The sequence below is a fragment of the Ammodytes marinus genome (assembly GCF_949987685.1).
Source record: "Ammodytes marinus genome assembly, chromosome: 14".
NCBI lineage: Eukaryota > Metazoa > Chordata > Actinopteri > Uranoscopiformes > Ammodytidae > Ammodytes > Ammodytes marinus.
This window is the reverse complement of record NC_137218.1, coordinates 14924250-14946362: the sequence shown is the minus strand read 5'-3', so window position 1 is coordinate 14946362 and position 22113 is coordinate 14924250. Positions and strand designations below refer to the sequence as shown.

General features: G+C 42.4%; 1 protein-coding gene across 3 annotated transcripts in view; it reads right to left on the bottom strand.

Annotated features, from left to right (window-relative positions):
- Positions 1 to 22113, bottom strand: part of tiam1a (TIAM Rac1 associated GEF 1a) — a 57744-nt gene that overhangs the window by 12530 nt on the left and 23101 nt on the right. For all 3 annotated transcript variants that reach the window (XR_013845202.1, XM_080041108.1, XM_080041109.1), the window contains exons 8-17: positions 21291 to 21515; positions 19367 to 19552; positions 16677 to 16823; positions 16431 to 16505; positions 13392 to 13562; positions 12053 to 12157; positions 10927 to 11008; positions 10562 to 10648; positions 7912 to 8124; positions 6688 to 6821 (exon numbers count right to left, since the gene is read on the bottom strand). Coding sequence is in view for 2 of the 3 variants with exons in the window: in XM_080041108.1 (XP_079897234.1) it covers positions 6688 to 6821; positions 7912 to 8124; positions 10562 to 10648; positions 10927 to 11008; positions 12053 to 12157; positions 13392 to 13562; positions 16431 to 16505; positions 16677 to 16823; positions 19367 to 19552; positions 21291 to 21515 (1425 nt within the window). In the remaining variant the exon portion in view is untranslated. The remainder of the gene's footprint in view (positions 1 to 6687; positions 6822 to 7911; positions 8125 to 10561; positions 10649 to 10926; positions 11009 to 12052; positions 12158 to 13391; positions 13563 to 16430; positions 16506 to 16676; positions 16824 to 19366; positions 19553 to 21290; positions 21516 to 22113) is intronic.

Sequence of the window (22113 nt, the reverse complement as noted above, 5' to 3'; positions counted from 1 at the left end):
GACAGAGACAGATGACAGCAAGAGATGGAGACAGAAGGGGACAGTCATCTAACGCTTTATCAACACCACTAATTAAGAAGCTGAAGGCAAGCGTGACTGCAAATCTTTCCAATTGACGGCTTATTGATAAACGGGTAGCATTAAAATAATACAGTTCTTGATACATTACGTAATTAGACTTACATTTAACATTAGCGATGTTCAAAATACCATTAATTGCATCGGACATTTTTTAACAGCTGAGCCCCAACTGATAATAAAAGCCAAATATTAGATTTGCTAAATATTTACAGACACTGTGAATGACTTTTTTGTTTTGTTAAATTAAAATATAAATAGGATGATATATTAAAATCTAAAACACTGCATTTCTTGTAATCATGTGTGATTACACACACATCTGACAATAGTGGTTAGAATAAATAAATGCACACACATACACACACACACCCACCCACACACACACACAAACACTACTACACGGCTTACCAGCTCCAACATATCATAGATGGATTCTGTCGCGTGTTTGGAGCTCTTGCTCTTCCCAAAGGCTGACATAATAGCAAGTCAAACAGAGTTCAACGATACCATGAGTCAGGTGTCCGTTTCCTGTCCAACTTTTCCAGCACACGTAGCTTCCATTCCTCCGTGAAACTCAAATGACAGAAAGAGTTGCTCCTATCTTTCTCCAAACTGTATGACTGACTACTCTGTGCAGCATGTATGCATCTTGAACAACACAACGAGTGTAAATGTATAATGCTGCCTGCTGGTCACAACAATCACAATGCACTGCCAAACACTAAAATCATTACCGCCCGCAGCTGAACACACAGGTCAATACAGAGATTGAGCGTAACAGAATGGAATAAACCACAGTGCACTCATGTCACCTTATCCGACCTACAGCATCTATCAGTTTGTATTTCTCATTCCCCTGATTGCTTCTCTATGCTCCTGTCATCTCCCCTGCATCTTCTCTCTCTCCCTCTCTCTCTCTCTATCCGTCCTTCTTGCCTTCTGTCCAGTTCTTCGAGAGCAGCAGCAACAACAACTTAGAATACAAAATTAAACAGCAAGATCAAACATCACATCCTTGTGAGAGATGGAAGAAAAGAGGGGCTGAGAAAGGAGGGAGGAGAGAACGGGAGATGAGGAAGCAGTGGGTGGTGACAGCAAAACACTCCAACAGGAGAGGACATCTCTCTCTCTCTCTCGCTCTCTCTCTTTCATCGCATCCTCAGAGAGACTTATGTCACACTTAAGGACAGCAGCCATATCAAACAAATGGTAAATATATAGCATCTGCACACATGTTTTTAAAATTAGTTTCTGGAAAATGCCCAAAATGCAGCCGTGTTTGTCAAGAGTGCAATACAATCAGCCTGAGAAAGCTTTTGTTATCAAAAACGGAACAGATCTGTGACATCGATTTGAAATCAACCATACCCAAAAAAAAGAAGAAGTGCCCTGAACATCTCCTTCTGGTAGTCGAAGCAGCTTGAAGAACAATCTACAAATGACATTTGATGCCGGTCTGACAGGAGTTTCAAGTTCACAAACCTTAATTGCTTTCATCGAAAACCTGAAAGTCCCACTCTCCAGTGTGACAAATCAAACCACTGATGGATGAAAATACCACACCTGCTGAGTAATAAGAGTTCCGTAAATGACTTTCCGCAATAACACCATGCCCTAATTCTAAGACTGATTTGCGGACAGGAGAGCGGAGATAAGAAACCATTGAAGACAGCTGTTAAATAAACAGGGGATGTCCAGGATGTTGCCTTTCCCCAAGCAAGGATAACAGTTCCTTTCTCTAAACCTGCCGATTGGGGTTTGACGGTGTGCATCAGTTAAAAAAAAAATGTTTAAAGCCCCTTCTGCTTTGTTGAACAAAAAACAGCACATACTGTATGTGCATACACAGAGACCTATAGACATATGCATTTGACAGCCCTTTTTACCTCGCACACAGGAAAAAAAGAGACAAATATATAATATATAAACAATCAATTAGGAGGTAGGCAGCAAGTAAGTAAAGAGAGCGCCCGGCAGCAATACCTTTTTCTCTTGTCAGTCCGATACAGGCATAACACAGACAGAGACAAACCTTTACCCCTTTACAAAATGTACAACATCCCAGACCCGCCCTTCAGAACAGAGAGACTCATAAGGGAGGGACGTGGAGGCAAGCACAAACCTGCTCCCACACCCCTCAGCTGTAGAGCCACGCACACCGAGAGCACAGCATAAACATTGATTACTCATATCCACATGCCACACAAAGATAATCCCAGAATACACATACATACTGTATATACACCAACGCAGTTTGTATGTATTGCTTTCTGGCATACAGAAATACACATATGCATAAGTAAAATAGAAGAAAAGCAATTCTGATGTTACGTTGTCATTCTCCTGCTCCTCCTTGGACATTGTTACTCAGAGAGAACATGCATGTACTTGTCAGTGAAGGGGGGAGGGAATGACGGGGGAGTGTTTAAGTTCAGTTTCATCTGAAATCAGGGAAACATGCAAATCCATAAATCCCTATGAGGAGGAATGGGATACACGGCATGACAGAGAGAGAGAGAGAGAGAGAGAGAGAGAGAGAGAAAGAGAGAAAGTAATCATTTAATCTGAAGTGAAGGGATGATTATGTTATGACGTTAGGCTGCACAAATCTGCGCAGTGAACATTTGGACTTTGAAGCAGTTCATTTGCAGATTGCAACGAGGGAGGTACAGTATAAAGGCTGAAGTTAGTGTGCTATTAGCAAGGCGTTTTCTTTCCATTCCATAAAACTGCAGTGTAGACAAGAAAATTCCATTTTGTAGCTTTAGATGGATTTAAAATGCAGGTTATATCATCACATATTTGTAATAACAATCACATATTTCAATCAATATTCATTATTGATTCGTTTTGAACCAGATTGGTTGCTTGTCGCATGCTGCAGTGTTGGAAACAATATTGTTGTCTTGCAGCCAGGTGCTATGAATCAGCAAAGTGCTCCCTCCAGCGGAAGACTGTGAAATGACAGCAGCAACTGGGACAAAGCTGTGCAGCTCATTATTCAGCAAGTTAAAGGACAATTTAAATATAGAATGTTTAAAAGCTAGATATGGCCCTTAAATTATGGTTTCTTTAGCGGTCAAAACATTCCATTCCTTTAGCCGAAACTTGTATCGATAGGTGCTGCATGTATAAGCAACAATAGATAGAGAAAGTCTTTCTCTGAAATGGGTGAAGGTGAAGTCTGACAAGGTGAGGCAGTAGTAGTTGTAGGTTTAGTAGTCAGTAACTACATTAAACAAATGTCCTGCATTCAAGAATCTATTTTAGGCGGAATTATTCCACTATTAGTCAATCAAAACAAGCCATGATGAAAACTGCCGCTCCGAGCCTCACAAAATGAATTATGCATTTTCCATTTCAAATGCCCTTAAGACAAACTGATTGAGGTTTTTTAAATTATAACCAGCACTCAGTCAGTGAGGCTGGCTGACAACACCTTGGGAGAACAGCGGCAATCATTGTCATCTCTATTATCGCAAGCAAATCCCCCATTTTATTCTCTGGTTGCTTTATCATATTCGGGGAGGTGGCTCTGTGCTTTGTCTAAAAAATAATGAACCTCGTCACCTCCCCCAGTCTCCTCCGGCTAGCCAGACAGACACTCATTTATCTCAACTAAATGATGTGAAACACTTTGGAGAACGAAGTAATTAGAATGTGGGGATAATTAAAATCGTCCCACTTTGCCTGTTTTTTTTCCTCAGTGTTGCCACCATGTTACCGCAGGCACAGGGTGAAATGAAGTAAGTCTCTCTCTCTCTCTCTCTCTCTCTCTCTCTCTCTCGCTCTCTCGCTCTCTCGCTCTCTCTCTCTCTAAAAACAAAGAAGAGAATTGACTGGGTTTAGGAAGTTCCCAGGGATTCTGTGGAAAAGTTGGGATTGTCTTTGTTGACATAGGAAGCGTCCAAGTGCTTCAGGGCCCTTATAGGTCAGGGTGCACAGCCGGTCTGGGAAGCTCAGGGGGCTAAGCAAGTTTGAGAGCCAACAGCGGCCTCATGTTCTTTATGGAAATGAACAGCAGGGGGTTAAGCAAGGAGGAGGAAGAGAGAGAGAGGGGGAGTAAAGAAAGACAGGAAGTCAGAAGGAAGGACAGACTTGAACTAGACGAGAAACTAAAGTGCTTTCAAAACAAGGGACAAGCAAGGAAGGAGCCGAGATGTTCGAAAAGGACAAACAAGAGTATAAATCTGTTGTGTATGGATGTGGGGACATGGACACATTGTTGCTCCCAATTACAGGGATAAAACATATGTTAATGAATCACTACAGTGGAGGAAAAGAAGGGTAGGAGAGAAAGGAGGATGAAAAGCGGGAGGCTAAACAGAAAAAGAAGCAAATTAGGGAAGAAATGATCAGACGGCACATGTTACACTAGAGAGGGAGGTGAGAGACTGAAAAGGTGACATGATAGATTTCTTGGGGCTTTGCTAATACTGCTGTTTTGATGTTATGACGCCTTGCTCGCACTGCACGGCTTTGTTTTTCCCTTCTATATGTTTTTGTGGAACGGCTTATGATAATAGATCAAATAGCACATGGCTAAGCATTTAACACCAAGGGACAACATAACAGACAAGTGTAAGCGATATAGTAGTGTGAGGCACCCAGTTGTTTCACACAGAGCATCTAGAGGTTTCATTGAAATCAACCTGTAAACAAAAGTATATACGATTTTCATTTTGAGCAAGACCTGAAGCATGCTTTTACTTCAATTGCCTATAAAAGTTGCTGACATGTATTTGTAACAAGGCGCTACAATACATTTCCTTTACTGTATAAAAGACATAGAGCCGCTCTGGGACTGGGGTTGCATACACTTTTAAACTTTCAAACGATTTAAACCGCACACTGTTCAGATACTGTTCTATAAAGATTGCATGCTGCAATTAGTGTTTTCCACTGTTTCACTCGATATCGCGTTGTGGCGTGTTTTTAATAAAATAATACCAAAGTCCTTTCAATGGTGATTAAGAACAGCTCTGGAGGTTCAAACCGTAATGTAAAAGTTTAACAAGCTTTGAAAACGGTGAAAGTTTTCCCACACATCAAAATGCACCGAATGAGACATAAGCAGGCCTCTCGCTCCTAACCAGCCATTCTCGGTGACCCTATTTCTCTCATCTACTCCCTTTTGCTTCCAACTAATAATGGCACATTGGAGTCACAGAACCACCACTGTCCAACCGGGCTCTAGAGTCTAGACCGGAGCCAGCCCGCCAGCTCTGACCTCAGCCATTAGTTCTCCATAAAGCTCACTGACACAAATCCAAAGAGAGAACACTGCGTTGTCCCTTTCTATTCCCTTTCCTTTATCTTTTGTTCATATCTGGGCTATCGACAGTGAGGTACAAAAAAAAGAAGAAAAAAAAATGTGATGGGTTTCTGGTTTATCAGACATTGCCATGGTAATGGAAGTGACAACCGTGTCCAAAGGGAGACTATGCTGGCACACAGTGAGTCCCACCAGTCACTGAGCCGACCCTGATCAGACCAGACATAATCTTAATTAGAAAGTGATGCGCTTCTCTCACTCATTCACTCACCTGTCTTTCACCATCTCCGTCCTCCCTCCCCCGGAGCACACACACACACACATCTGTTCATGTGCAAAGACTGACTCACTATATACACATTAATCTGTTACTTATGTACAGTAAGATGAACATATATCAGTACGTTATGGGTTTCAGCAAAAATGTATTTATAGACTTCATTGCGTGAATTAAATGTTAAGTTGGACTTGTTGAACTGTGTGTGTGTGTGTGTGTGTGTGTGTGTGTGTGTGTGTGTGTGTGTGTGTGTGTGTGTGTGTGTGTGTGTGTGTGTGTGTGTGTGTGTGTGTGTGTGTGTGTGTGTGTAAGAGGGTGTCTATGAAATATGGTGCAATGGCTGTGTGTTGGAGGATGACTTGATGTTTCTTTCCTTAGATCCTTCTGTCCTTTGTGTAAAAGGTCACAAGTGTCACAATAGAAAAAATACTCTGAACACCTCCCAGCTTTTCAGACCATCACATTTCCCTCTCTGGCACACACACACACACACACACACACGCACACACACACACACACACACACACACACACACACACACACACACACACACACACACACACACACACACACACACACACACACACACACACACACACACACACACACACACACAAAACAGAGACGAACAAAGGAATATTTAGGATTAGATCTGCCAGAGGAATTCAAATTAATCACAAACACATGGACGACACATCCAGAATGTGTTGAATTGGCGATTAGTGATATCAGTGTTTACATTTTCTGTCGGACAGCTCCGAGTTTAGAATCCGATAGAAATGAGGTAACACTGAGCCTGGAATTTAGAGGAAAACAAGTGAGCAGTAAGTGTCACAAAGTAACGCAGCCGAAATTGCTGATCCACAGGTCGCTCCCCTTCACACACACATAGAGAGAGACCAGGTCTTTGTCTGCAACAATACATCTGACGGGGTGAGAATGATACCCCAGATACCCCCAGAGCTAGACTGTAAACTGCTCTGGTGTATGCATGCGTCTGTGTATGTGTGTATACATATCAAAAGCTGTGTCTTTGCATGCTGTAAAAACCCACCTTCTGTCCAGTCCCCATGCAGGCTTTGTCTTCCTGATGACCTCCAGGGCTGTTCAGGGTCAGCTGAAATCCTTCCTCCAAACTCTCATCTGGGCTATTCACGGTCAACCCTGACACCTCATCCAGGATGTCCTCTATGGACACAGACAGAGGACAGAGATTACTAGGGAGCAAGTATACGCCGTCTGTACCCACATATAAGGTATTCTCCCTAATACAGGCCCCCCCCCCCCCATCCACCATAATAAATCATTTCACAGTATCCACCATGTTTTTGTTCTAAATTAAACCCCTATAGCCTTTGTGTTTCTTATTATGATATGACTGTATAGTCAAATTGGTTATTATTCCATTCGTATCCATGAGAAATGTCCAATTTGATGTCTCCTCTGTGTTGAAAGGCCTCCTGTGTACATCCTCTTCAAGCATGACGCCATGGATAACCTCCATCTGGCTGCTGACCCCTTTGCGTACGGTAGATTCAACACGGTGACAGCTCCGCACTGCTGCAGGAGTCGCATTAATATTCATACTGCTCTGAGTACCTGTATAAACAATGGCAGCTTGTCAGCCTGCACACTGTAAGTACCGATTTATAAGGAATACAAATGGTGCCCTTGCACGGAGAAAAAAGAGCAGGTCACAGGGAAGGCTGGCGCAGGTTGGTAAGCAGACAGGATCCATGCATTATAACCAGATCACTCTATTCACTATCTGCTCAAAAAAAGATCGGCATCTGCATCTTGGGGGCTTAGAGGATGTGTGATGGGAGAAGAATGGAAACCAAAAAACAATAGGAGCAGTGCAGTACCATGATCTAAGGGATTTTTTTTCATTTTTAAAGGTGTTTGTTATTCTAAAATTCCACAGATCAAACTCTCTAACATGCTTCCCAGCAACAGATCTAGTAGTAAGGGTAACCCTGATCTGACTTTAACTCCAACAGAAACCTCAGTTAGATAACAACATGAAGCACCATGGGGAGTGTGATCGGACTGAAAAACAAGTTTACTCTCCATTCTGGCCCATCTCACTATTTTACCTTAGATAGCCCTTCAGCAAACTTAAGTAATAACTCCAAACTCTCACTAGAGGACACTAGAGGTTTGTATAGACATCATATCATGAAACTTGCCATTGTTCAACAAAAAAAAACACAAATAATAACAACTACATGATGTTTCCACCACTTTGTTTCATGCTGAACAGGAGGAGGTTTCGTACCTTGGCTCTGGGAGAAGATGTCCGTGGCTGGGTCCGGTTCCCCTTCGGAGCGTCTCGGTGGAAAGGGGCACAGCACCTGAGAGTCCAGCTGCGGCAGGGTGCTGACGTTCAAGGTCAACGCATGGGTGACGAACGCAGCCCTCATGTCATCCATTTGGAGGTCGGCTGCAGCTTTACCGTTCAGCAACAGAATCTCGTCCCCAACTTTCAAACCTGACACAGTGTAAGGATCATTTGTCAGGTCACATCAAAGCACTTTTTTTTTGTATGTGGGGCCGTCAACTCAGGAGTATGTTTGTGTACAAATGCTGTACACAAACATAACTTTAGTGCCATAGTCTCCAACAGCAACAGCTCTCGGGCTAATCAGACATGTCGAGGACTGACTAATGTGTGCAATATATTAAAAATGCATCCTTCCCTGCTTGTTTGCTTAAGGGCAAATACTGATCTAACAAGACTGGATGGGTTTAAGGAGGAGGATGCATGGCCTGTCTATTCCTGTCCTGTCATCATGTATATACAGTCCACGTGGTGCTATATAGGCTACTATATGTACATAAAGAAAGCATGGACGTCACTGGAACGAGACTTCGGTTTGAGGCATTTTACTCTCGCCCCTCCCCTCGACCACCTGCGCTAATTGAGAATTAGCGCTCAATCAGTCGACCAATTAGCAGATGGCCTCCCCGAATAAACATGATTGGCTGTGACAGCTGTTTAGGAGCTCTGACAGCAGTCCAACCTGCCCCTCGCCACCGAATTAACTAAGACAAAGAGTGTATGCTCCTGTTGACACACATGAGCTCATGTTTGCTTGTCTGTGTCTTCCGACTGCCGAGTTTCATTTTAGATCATTTATTTACTGTATTAGAAACCGCAGTCGTTTGGTAATATGGCTTTCATAATGCTACAGACACACGCTGGCGCTACACACACAGTTACATATATAGAAGCACAAGGCACACATTTAGCCCCAAGTTATGACCTAGTTGTCTGGGATGTGAAATGTCAGCTGTAGTAGTGGAGTCTTTGTTGGACAGAGAGATAACCCCTCTGGCCATATACTGCTGTGTGTGGATGACGGTGCTTGCCTGGCTCTCTGTGTGTGTGTGTGTGTGTGTGTGTGTGTGTGTGTGTGTGTGCGTGCGTGCGTGCGTGCGTGCGTGCGTGCGTGCGTGCGTGTGTGTGAGTGTGAGCGTGTGCTTGCTGTTGAGGGGGATGGGGAGCAGGAAGAAGAGTGAGAGAGATAGAGAGAGGAAAAAAAAGGAGATAAATAAAACAGCCTTTGGGGTCTCCTTGTCCAGTGCTGACCTGGTTTCTGCGTATATACCCTGAAGAGATTGAAGCGCGATCTCTTTCACTCTCCATTCATCCTCTCTCCCATAGTGAAACACATGTATGCACTAACAGGCTCATCATAGCGTAGTATTTTACACTTGGACCTACTAGTGTCGGGCCCGAAATAATTAACTCTGCCAATCCGTCAAAAATATAAGTGTAACATTTCAAAAAGCATTGTGTTGTCTGGATGCCACAAGCACCCTGTTCTACCGTAGATGTCCCTCAGGCTGCTGCCAGTCCTGCTAAGCTAGCAGCTTTTTTAGATTTCTAATGCACTGGAGGACACAATCTCACACTCGAGTAACCTTGGTCCGACCCTGGGGCCACGATAGTGGGGCATGTTATTTTCAATGCATTAGTGTGGTATCTACAGAATAGCCGTGTGTTTCTCCATCCCATTAGGTCCCTTTAAAGAACTCAAACAGCCGGGCAGATTTAGACAAAGGAATGCTGTTTTTTTTTGTTTTTTTTTCTCAGGAAGAAGAAAACCACAAATTCATAGCTCCCATGCAATCCTTTCTGTTTTTTCATTTCATGGGTTGTGGTTTTGGCACATCATTCCTTTTTAGGATAAAAACCGGTAATCATCAGAAGGATAAACATTGTATTGGGCAGGTGGTTCAAGTCTTTTTAGACGCTTTCATTAGAGCAGTGCACCCAAATGTTTTTTTTTTCACAGTTTTTCAATTTTTTTGTAGTTGCTGTTTCATATCATGTGGACATACCAATGTTTGAGACACTTCTTGGCTGTGAAAGAGCTCTCTATGGCAGTTGACTGCTTTGTAAATCCTAAAAAAGGCAAGGCACTATCAATAGCATTTAAAATTAAGGGCTGCTGCCGAGCAATCGGTGTGCAGCTGCTTGCTAGCCAACACCTTTCTAGATAAGATGTACATTTTCATTTTCTTCATTTCTTCTCTACTCTGTACTCAATCCTAAATCACGCTTCTCTCTCACACAAAAGATATTTAGCAATGTGGGCTCAGCAGATGATGTAATGCAGTCACGCAAAGCTGCACTGATAAGATGTCATGTTGGATGAGGTGTTTCTCAGGTCAAGCGTATGGGTGTTGAGTGTGCAATGTCAACTCAAGACAAAAATATGTACCCAGTTTACACATACACTTTACGTAAACCATTTGTTACTGTACTAAAATGTACCTGGATTTAAAAATATACATATTTTACAGTTTTTTCAATATTTATTTGTATTATTCTATGTCTGAATGTCAACTCTCAAGACATGTACAGTACACAACACAATTTCGATTTGTTTGTGTCAAGAAAGAAAAAACTAAAAATGTACCTTTAGCTGAGGCCAGTCCATCTGCTTTCACTTCAGTAATATGGAGCTGCTGCACCCCATCTTCGTCCAATACCGCCACAGAAAAACCTATAGACACAATGAATTACACACGGAGAGGGATTCAGTAAGTAATGCTTTTAGTCCTCTTTTGAAATATCTCCACTTGACAGTGTTCAATGCTGCAGTATATATAATACTGCAGCAGTGATATAGTAATAACTACCGAGTGATTAGATCCACTTAAGGCAAGATGCACTCAAACAGGGGCAACCCCCATTTAGTCATTAACAGAGTATGAGTCAATGAAGCCTACCATGAAATCAATTCTATTTTTAAAAAAGGGGTACGATCAGAGAGGAGCATACCATATCCGATGCTGCAGGACTCGGCTTTGTCAAACCGAATCACCTTGGTTGCTCTGGGGCAAATCTCAATCTCTTTGTAGAGCTGCAAACACAAGAAAAATTATCTTTAATTGGTGAGAAAAAAAATAAAAGAATAAAAAGGGTAGCTGTGCTGTCGGATGGACAAGGTCAAGGTTGTGTTATCTCTCTTAATAAAGGATGGACAGGTTCATGTATTATTCAGCCTCCTTAATAGCGCAATCACATGTGAGGGTCAAAAATCCAGGTCTAGAAGTCTGAGAAGTTAGTGGGTGCTCAGACAAAGATTTGACCTCACAGCGGGGCGAGCATAGACACAGCTGTGTGTATGAAGCAACAGACGGGAACAGAAGTCGGCAGTGTGTACTGTGTAGTGTGCTTCACTTTGGAGAAATAATAATAGAGTAAAATCATAGACTAGAGGATGAAAGAGGGTGAAATGAGTCCCTGATCAAAGACGAGATGATAAAAAGGCCCCTTGAGGAAAAGGGAAGCGAGTTATACAATGACTTTGCTTTGAGACAGAGTTCAGTGTTTCACCTACAAACCGCCGTCGCAGAGAGAATTCCTCTTTGGGGTTTACATGGGCTGATTAATGTGGAAAGGGGGGTCTTTTTCAAATCGCACACATGGGTAAAGTTCATAGTGCACATAATACATCAGGAATTCTGCTTTGCATAATTATATGTACAGTAGCATATGCGATGAAGCTTGTTTTGCATCCTGGAAAAGTTGTATGCACTCTAATTCAACTCCGCATCATAAAACATGAACGAGCTTGCATCCATTTTGACTGAATTGATACGAAAATGAGTTCATAAAAAGGTGAAGACCTCAACAATCCAAATGAGACATTGTGTCTCAGCTTCGACTGTGATTTGACAAAAAATACAAAACAAGAGGAAAACCTTAAAATACAGTAAAATAACTAGATTTAACTGAAATAAAAATGACAGGTCATGTCTACAGTGCTTCAGTGTGTGTGTGTGTGTGTGTGTGTGTGTGTGTGTGTGTGTGTGTGTGTGTGTGTGTGTGTGTGTGTGTGTGTGTGTGTGTGTGTGTGTGTGTGTGTGTGTGTGTGTGTGTGTGTGTGTGTGTGTGTCCTCACCAGATCAGAGATGTCCTCCTCAAGTTTGGGAACATAAAAGAGCATTTGGTTGTCAATCCACACCTTCAAACGCAGGTAGTGGCTGGAGGCGTCTATCTTATGGGTCTGGAGCCAAAAGGAAAGAAAAAGTTAATGAAGAAAAAGAGACATGTTTAAGGGGGAGGAAACTCCCAAAATACTAGGCAATGGTAACCAATGTAGTCATTATTCTTTGAAGCTAATTGCTTGTGGTTTGTCCTTTACTTTGAGTTAAAGCCAAGCTGTCTTCTAACGTTACACATGGGAAATATTCTAAACTCAACCTATCACCGTTACCACACTATATAGCTCATGACATCGCACTGACAAAAGGACACATACATATATTTATCCATGCATGTATGGAAGCCATGTACTGTATATCTGCATGCATGTAACACACAAGGGGAGAGCGTGGATTAGACGCTCCAGTTCCTTGTGACATTTGTATGGCATGCACACGCACAAACGGCCACACACACACACACACACACACACACACACACACACACACACACACACACACACACACACACACACACACACACAAACGTTGTGAAGATCTACACACTTGTTTCAACAGACGCTGATGTAGGACGCATATGTGTCATTAGGCATCATTATTCTTGCTGAGACCAATTAGGGGAAGATATTTGAGGAGACTGTGGGAGACACTATTATGAAGTGTTTGTTTTCAGGGTAAGAAAAATTACTAAGAAAAGATCTGATACGCTGTCAGTCTAAAGAGCGCAGGCACCCACTTACAGTTTTCACTTTTCCGCCTTCCTAGAAGTATCAAGAGACATTTCACATCCCAGTAGTTCTCAGACTCACATTCGGATTGACATTCAAGTAGACAGATTCCTACAATCTCCTGTCTACATTATCCATGTTGCTTTTCTAGTTACCCTGAAACTGAATTTTAAAACGTTGACTTTTCTACATGCTTGCTTATCTTCAGCAATCACCAGACTGTAAAATGGTGAGATTTGATTACCCACTTATGTAGCCACTTATGGTATATTCTCTATACTCCCCTCGACCGTGCTGCGTGCAAATTTCATGAGTTTGGTTCCTCTTGATTGCATGTGACAAACTCTTTTAAAATAAATGAATAGCACGCTTATTATCTCTTTTGACTGTGTGCGATAAAGCGATGGTCTAGAAGCTCAGAAAGTAAAAAGAAGTTGCACATCACCACCTGTCACTCCAAATTGTTGAAAGAGTACATACTGTTTTGTTCCATACTGATCTGCCTCATATGCAACCTAAGCACAGCATGCATTTCAACCTACTGTAACTGATGTGATGACACACCCACCTTGCAAACGGTGCTCAGGACTTCCAGCGCTGTCTCACCCGGCTGTATGATGGCCAGGACGGGCTGGTTGTTTGGCAGACACACCCATGAGGGAGCCAGGTAATCGGGTACCCAAATGTCGCTGTCTATGTTTGGCTGGGGAACGCTTTTCACCGAGCCCTCTTTCTCTTTCTGGAAATGCAACACACACACACACACAAACACACACACACGCACACACACACACACACACACACACACACACACACACACACACACACACGGGGGGGAGGGGGGGTTATGCATCTGTTAGTAGCCTTTGCACTCTGCATAAACAGAGGGCACCCCATAATAAATTCAACGTTATCATGAAAGCCTTTTCAGTTCCACTTGAGTTTTTTGCATGAGACTGAGAAAAACAACAACAACTATATTCTATTATCCATGATTGAAAATAGCTAAAATCATGTAATGATCTTCTTAAATCATCATAATCCCTTCACGCGCACAAAAGAGACCAGATTTGCTTTGATTGATTAGACTAATATGATGGAAACTGGCGGTGGTCTGAAAGCAGCAGGAGATCTGATTGCTAAAATGTAATTCATTTGCGTTGATGAGAGGACCTTGATACAATTGTCTCCCTGCGTGGGTGTGTGTTTCATATCCGTGTGCATTTGCATCTTCCCGTGCTGTGTGTGTGTGCATTCTGTCTAAACCCTAGTAGTCTGTAAGCCCCAGTAGTATGTAACCTTTAAACCCATCAGTCTGACCTCCGACAATCTGCCAGCCATGTCAGCCCCTCTTCTCTCTGATTCTGTCTCATCTACTCGACCTCACACTGTCTGTCACTGATACCTTATCTATCCCCTTTCAGGTAACAGCATCCACAAACTCGTTTATTCTTTCATCCCCCCCTACTAATCATTGCCCTCTCCTTCTGGTGCCCCTTTCATCCTATCAGTACATCTCTCCATCATCTCCCCTCCTCCCCATCTTCCCATTCATGCCATACAATCTGCTGACTGCTGGCAGTCCGGCCCTGGTGGTCCCTGTTTACATGAACTGAGGATGATCTGTCACTCTGACTGTTGGTTAGTGGGGGAAGAAGAGACAGAGAAGGAGACAGCAGGTGCAAACTATATATGCAGAAGCCCAAACAAATAAACAAACAGTTTTAAAGAAAAGCGCATATAAACACATTTTTGCAGACAGACTACAGAACCATAACTAGTACCTCCCCCCCAACTCCCTGAACACCCAAGCCATGCTCGGCACCATCTGGCTCCCCTCCTGGCCCATCTAGGATGCCTCTGCTGGGGGGTGGGGGGTCCTTGGAAGACAAACTAAACTCTCTTTCATTCGTTTTTTTTTTTTTTTTGTTATCAGTGGGATTCCCCAGAACCAACAGAGAGATAAAAGCTGGGACGAGTCCTCCATCAGATCTGAACATATGGAGCAAACCTTGCCGAAGATGCTTCTGATGCAGCATTTCAAGCTACATCTTACAAACCGACTGTAGAGTGTTAGTTTTTAGTGCTTTTCTTTACTGTCATCCCATAGCCTGCCAGCTTGAAGCTGGGCGTGGGTGGAAGGAAATCAATCTCCCATGGAGCCACTGGGGGCCTCCTCCAGTCAGAGCAGATTAGTGCTGCGGAGTTTTCTTCTATCTAAAGAGTTGAGAGAGAGAGAGGCCTGTCTTCCCTCCCCCTCCTTCATATCTGCTGCCTTTTACCAGTTCTCATAAAATATGGAGCTGGAGCGCTTGTCCTTGTGCAACCCATGGGTAATTGGACATTTTTCCTTACAGTTCATATAAATTCATCATTTACCAGGCTGTGAGGTTCAACTGGAAACGTACGGTCCTATGGTGGATGATATACGGATTCTATTCTCAGAAAGACATTAGTTGTTACTTGCAACTGTCTGTATTTTGTGGTCCATTGCGATGGATACACCAGAGCACAGATGGTGTAAAATTTCCAGGTCCTTTGGTAGCAAATGTCTGCATAATTTGTTGAAACATCACAAAGCTAATGATCTGAACATATCAAGTCTAATTTGTCTCAACGGGATTATCAGACAGAGTTATCCCTTTAGTCGATCGCCTGCGATGCTGATGGAGTTGGAATTGCCTGGAGCTGAATAAGAAGAAGAAATGGGAATCTGTCGACGCTGATCCGAAAAAGGTGTTTGACAAGCTAAGATGGAAGAGAATGAGAATAATGGCTATAGTTCTGCCGGCTGACGCGGAGTGTTGAGAAGTGAGAATAAACAGAAAGCAGTAACAGACCCAAGATTGTCCTCTGTAAGGTACAGTGAAGTCTACCGGAAATAAACTCTAAAATCCTTAGTAAAGCTGAGATTTTGCAGCTTTTCAAGTTTCATAGTCTGCAAAATGTCTCCTTCTTTAGCTAGTGGATCAGTGGATGTCTGAAAAAGATTAAAGCAGGAGCTTGGAAAGACCTTTGAAAAAATGCTCATTGATGCAGAAGGGTGCGGAGATCTGTGCTCCCCCCCCCCCCACATGATGAACCACATCACAAAAAGGATCTCAGTTGAGTGAAAGGAGGTGGAAAAAAAGCGGTGATGTTGTTTCGCCCCGGGGTCTTAAGAAGCCCATAACCCATTATGCAAGTACAAAGGTTCATCAGATGCTCCAGTGATTTTCATGTTGGCTTATGGGAAAGGCAAACAATGACAAGGAATTAGCCTAGAGCTTCTATGAGCTCTGGTTCTCTGTAGTGAATGCCAAACTAAGACAAGGGGAGAAAGAACTTGGCTATTAGCCTTTAGGAAAAGATTATTACTGTATATACATAAACATTCACTGTATCATGTTGTGGCCTGTGTCATCTTGCATTGGGGGCAGGTTGGGGTGGGAAGGAACACAATGGAAATGGAGACAGGTTTGGGGCCTTCTTGCAGTCAACTCTTACATCTAACTTAAGGTTTTCTGGTTACTCCTCATCAAAAGAAGGGCAGATGGAAAATAACACACATCTTATAAATGTCAAGGAGGACGCAAATCTATTGAGTTCACAACGGCGGAGCTCTTACCGATTTCTCACTGGCGGAGTCTTCGAACATGCGCTCCAATGGCTTTTTTACCGGCTCCATCCCGTCGACAAACACCTGCAACCAGTCAGACAGAGAACAGCACGTATCAATAACATGTGATACTATATTTGGATGACACACAACTCATCCAACCTGCAAACCTGCTTTGCTTTAAAAGATCAACTAATTATTTATTTTCTGGCTATGTCTCTAAATTGTTACCATGAATGTTTTAACAACGCAAACCTGGTTAATAGAAGGATGTCCCACTGTCTTCCTCTTTGAAGTGGTGTCCAGTCCCCAGAGGGAGGAGAAGCGGCTGCGGCGTTTACTGAAGGTACGAGGCATGGCCTGGTTCCGCCTCCTGACACTGCTTTCTGTGCGGGCTGACACCTGTGACGGTGACATTTTATAGACAAAATGAATACAATGACTATTTGAACCCTGATAACAGAGTTGCATGACAGTCTATCCAATTGTTATAACAATTCCGCATCCACTTTCAATGCTTGTAACCCATATCGGTTTCTCAGCTTCAATTATTTCAAAATCAAATTGACTCAATCAATCTGTTGAGTAAATGTATATATATATATAGCATGTCATTTCCCATGCAAAAATACATACATAAAATACATAAAATAATTCAAACGAACAAGAATTTCACTCAAGTGCTCCCAATAGGACCTTTCTCTAACCCTTGATATTTGATTCTGATCTCCTTCATATGCTTTGTTTTTATTCAATTGTTGAGCAGCAGTTCAAATGAATTCACTAAGAAAAAATAAAAGAACTGCAGTGGCTGGCTGTTTTCAAACCTCTCATCTCTTTCAATGACACATTCAAGAGAAACCACTGTTGGCACTTCTGGGTTAATTCACATTGAGCTGCAGGGCTATGAGCAGCTCTACATACATACTTTGATGCACACATTACTGTATGTATGTGCACATAGTGTACTTGTGTGGGCGTGTGCTCATTGTTCTTCTCACCGGTTACTGCTCATGAAACACACACACTTCAATCATCATAGGTCAACTGTAATCAAGAGTTTTAGAAGTTCTGTTCTGTATTCCTTACATTTTTTTATTTTACATAAATTATATTTATATATTCATTTTATGTAGCCTATAGTGAATCTATGACTGTCATCAGAAAATGAAATGCAATATATAAATTCTAAATCTGGGAGAAAAAGGGATCTGATAATCCTCTTAGAATGAAAGTAAATGGGAAAAACAGAGATGTTGTGAGACAGATAGGAGGGAAAGGTGGAGGAAGATAGTACAGGGATGAAAAAAGGCAGATAATGAAAAGGTGTGACTAAGGAAGAGAGTGTAGCATTCACGGAGCAATACAAAGGAACGGAGGGTTTAGGGAGACAGTTAACAGAAGGAGGGGGTCAACAGAGCAGAGAGTGTTAAGCCTGTTTATGGGAAAGTGCCTCGGGGATGGCAGCTTACTAAGATAGTTCATATCGATCCACCAATCACAAAAAAGCACCACTATCAACCTCTGATGTGTGTGTTCGGTACGGTGTGTGTGTGCGTGTGTGTTTGTGCGTGTGTGTGTGTGTGCGTGTGTGTGTCTTTCTCTCTGTGCTTTGTTTCCAGGATGATATTTTGCAGAGCGTACAGTCGCATGATACACAGCAGCATACAGATCATTCCGTCTATTTTAGTGGCGTTTCATTCTGTACATTCTCCGAGCGCTTAAGGTGACAGCGAACGCAAGGCACAGAGCATGACACAACGTTTACCCACATGCCACAGCAGTCAACACCGAGAAAGTTTTGAGAAGAGCATGATCAGAATGTGCCTCATGAGGACAGTGTGCGCATGACAGGTGTGTATCTGTCATAATGAATGTAGGTATTCTTCCACAGAGAGAAATATCAATGAAAGGATTAAAAAAATAGTGCAATTCTTCAAAGTGAGAACTATTGAATTTGGTTGAAATGAGACTTCACTGTTAAAAAGGCCATATCATTGAATCCATATAATTGATTTTTAACTTTATTACATATGTCGAGAGTCACAGCTGGAAATAGCTTTATTCTAAGTGAAAATTATTTCCTCTGAGTAAATTAGAAGACATGTACAACACACTCAGTAAACAGCAATTATGTCACAGCTGCAGTGAGTTTCACTGTGGTTTGTTAGTCATGAAAAACTGTTCCTCAAAATGTCTTCAGGAATAACCCAAAATAGCAACCAATGGCGAAACGAACAAAAGGTCCTCTGGGATTTTAATTTAGAAATATTTCTGCAACCTACATCCTGCTTCTGCCCAGATACGAGTCACCACACTTGTGTTCACGCCCATTTTGAGCTGCAAAATTTGGGTTGTTTTTGGAGGGTCGATGTAGGCTAAGATTTCCGATCCACTCAAAAGGACTCCAATTCAAATCCATATACACACAGCTAGTGTGCTGTATGAAATGAGACTTTCCAGCCAAGCTGCAGGCAGCTGTATGAGATATATCAGCTAGCATGCAAAGCTAATACTGGGATGTTTATCATGCAGCCTTCCTTTTCTTGCTTGTTCCTAAGTAATCATTGTTAAGTTGTTGTTGTCTGTTTTAACCCCAGGCTACATGCACTGACTATTGAGTTTTCCAATTTGTCAGGCCAGTAGAAGCTCTTGTTTTCTAGTGAGCGTACGACATGTGACAGGACGCTCACTCTTAACAACCAGATAAACGCGTTACAAGCTGTGCTCAAACTTAAGGTCAGGAATTAGGGAACCTCTCACGCAATGTCTAGTTGGAACATGTAGAGACACGTGGGACAGATCATTTGCATTACATTGGAGTAAAGCAAACCAACGGAAAGGTACGGAGACTGTTGGAATGAATAGTCCAACACGTTACCTAAAGACTGTGTGTGCATACAGTACATGTGAGTGGGCTTGTTTATTGTTTGTTTATATCATACCAGCGCATGGAAGGAAGAAACAGAGAAGATGCCCAGTCGTCCCATGGCTAGCTTGGTGGGACGTGAAGCGAAGCCCAGCAGGCGTTTGGGGTTTGGGGGTTCACCGCCCTGTAGGCTGGCCAGGTAGCACCGGCAGCGGAACAGGTCCATGTGAAAACGCTCCAAGTTCTGCTCCCACAAGAAGATCTAACATAGGGACAGAGATGGGTGGGAAAAGATAGGAACAGAGTTGTGATGATTATGCAAACATGATCAAACTTCGCAGATCAGATCCAAATTTATTTATGGGAATGACTCATCCCAGATTTGGCCGCTGATAAAAAAAAACACAAACAGCGATAAAGACAACCAACAAAATAAATATGCATAACAGGTCGCTCTTCGTTAGATGTTTTATCTGGTCATTTCAGGAGAGGTGAGATGTGGGAGTACTGAAGCCCTCATGGAGAGATATTACTCACCAACACCAACACAACCCACACCAGTCGCTGACCTGCTGTGATATAAGCGCAATGTATCACAAGGTGGACTGTGGGAGGTGGAACAGGGACACACACACACACACACACACACTAGAAACAAAACACAATCTAGAGTTCATTTGCACTGATTCCTGCCTTCCCCATATTTGTTCTAGGGCTTCATACAAAATGAATACGACTGCTGTTTCTTCGAGTCTTATTAAGTTCAATACAGCTCCCAGGCCTGTCTATTTATGCTTACATTTAGTAGATTATTGTGGTGAGAGATACTGATCTTGAAAGAAGTCAGACAACTGATATAATAGACCACTCAGATTAATAAGGATTTCTCGCTCCTTTGATTCCTTTGTTCAAAAGTGCTTTTATAGAAATAAATCAAATGCCCAGTGTTTTCTCGGAAACCTCCTGTTGTATGTCATTTTTTTCTTTTATTGACTTTCAACCCAATGCCACACACACACAAAGACGCAGAGGCTTGCTCCCACAGAGGGGCCTATTGTTTGTGGACACATTCTCAAGATCTCTCGCATTGTTTATATGCAATGCTTCTTGAACATAAAAAAAGCTGTACACTATGCTCCACTGAAAGTGAACAAACCAGATCCAAGAAGAGCTTTGGAGATTCCAGCTGCGACTCGTTTTCGAAACCGCTATTGAATATGCAAGGGATTAGTGAGAGATTTCCGGCTCACCTGCCTGCCGATGTGAGCATCGCATGTGTTTTAATATGTGTAATGAATATTCTGCATTCTACTGTGCTCCGATGTGTTTACAAATGAGCACCGCTTGTAATATTTGAACACATGTAATCCTTATGCACATCTTGTCTCAATGACTCCATGCCGTAAGAAACTTATTTAGAGCGGGGATTTAAAGTTGCAATATGTAACTTTCGGTGTGTCAGAGGAGTGAACATTTTCTAAGGTATATTCTCATAACTGAATAAACAAACTTTCTTAACAGGAACATTGTGAAACCTGGGACACTGTTTGAAGTTAGAAAGCTACCTGAAAAGCAAATGTTTTCCAAGGGCCAAGCATATGCTAGTCTTAGAGGTTTGGTTCCAGGTGCCTAAAAATAATTTTGTTTTGATTTATGAATGTCGAATAATTCAAAACTATAGAAAAAACATGTAGATAAAATATGTTTTGAAAACTTAATGCAGGCTCTTCAAATGCAAACAAATCCCCCTCCCCCTGAAACTGCATACTGCACCTTTAACCTCAGCAGGATGATCAACGGATGAGATAACACACCTGGTTCATATATCAGCATATCTCTTTTAACGAACAAGTATACATTTGAGTACAGTTATGGTCAAAATCCTTTTTGAAACTTTGTCTCGAGTCTATACGGTCTCGATTAAGAAGCAACAAATACCCCTTGTTTTTTGACCTTTTTATCAGCTCCCTTTGGACCTCCTTCCATCAACAGCTGCATACCTGCTCCAGTATGGTCTTCCTCTTCTTGGCATCAGTGACGGTGGACAGCTGCATGTCTCCCATCTTCTTCATCTTCTCGTCCATGTCGATCTTCTGCTCCAGCTTGCGTACCTCGGTCCTCAGCAGGCGCACTGTGTCCTCCCTGTGATGCTGCCGAGCTAGAGCGGCCGCACACGCAGAGTGGATCGCCGTGATCCAGTTCTCCAGTTCAGTCTGGCCTGATGTCTGACGGGAGAGGGGGGGTGGGGGGGGGGACAAGTAATTCAAATTCAAATTCAAAAAAACTTTATTTGTCCCCAGGGGGCAATTGAAGGCACACGGAGCAGCAGCATTACAAAGGAAAAAGGTTAGGTGCAAACATAACAAAAATTTAATTTTAATAAAAAAAAAAATTGGCACCTGCAGTCAAAGAGCTCAAGAAAACATGTAACAATAGTGAATTCGGATGCTATTAATAGCCTTTGTCGGAGGAGGGTGGATGGTGGTCATTATAATCTCATCATCATGTTATTACATACAGTATCTCGCCATTCTTTGATTGAATTTCATTGTGGGAAAAGCTGCCATGAATATAAATAGACACATTTTAATATTACACAATGGTCACCACAGCGGATCACTGTCACAGTGATGACAGTGTGGCCTTTAAACATGTCAGACACATAACAAAAATAAAACACATGAACACAAGGACTGGCTTATCTCACCCACATGGCTAAATGTCATGTAGTAGAATGTGCCATACAGACACACACAAATCCCCCAGGGGAAATTAAGTCTCTTTCTATTTCAAGCAATCTCTGTCTCTATAGTTTTGAACCAC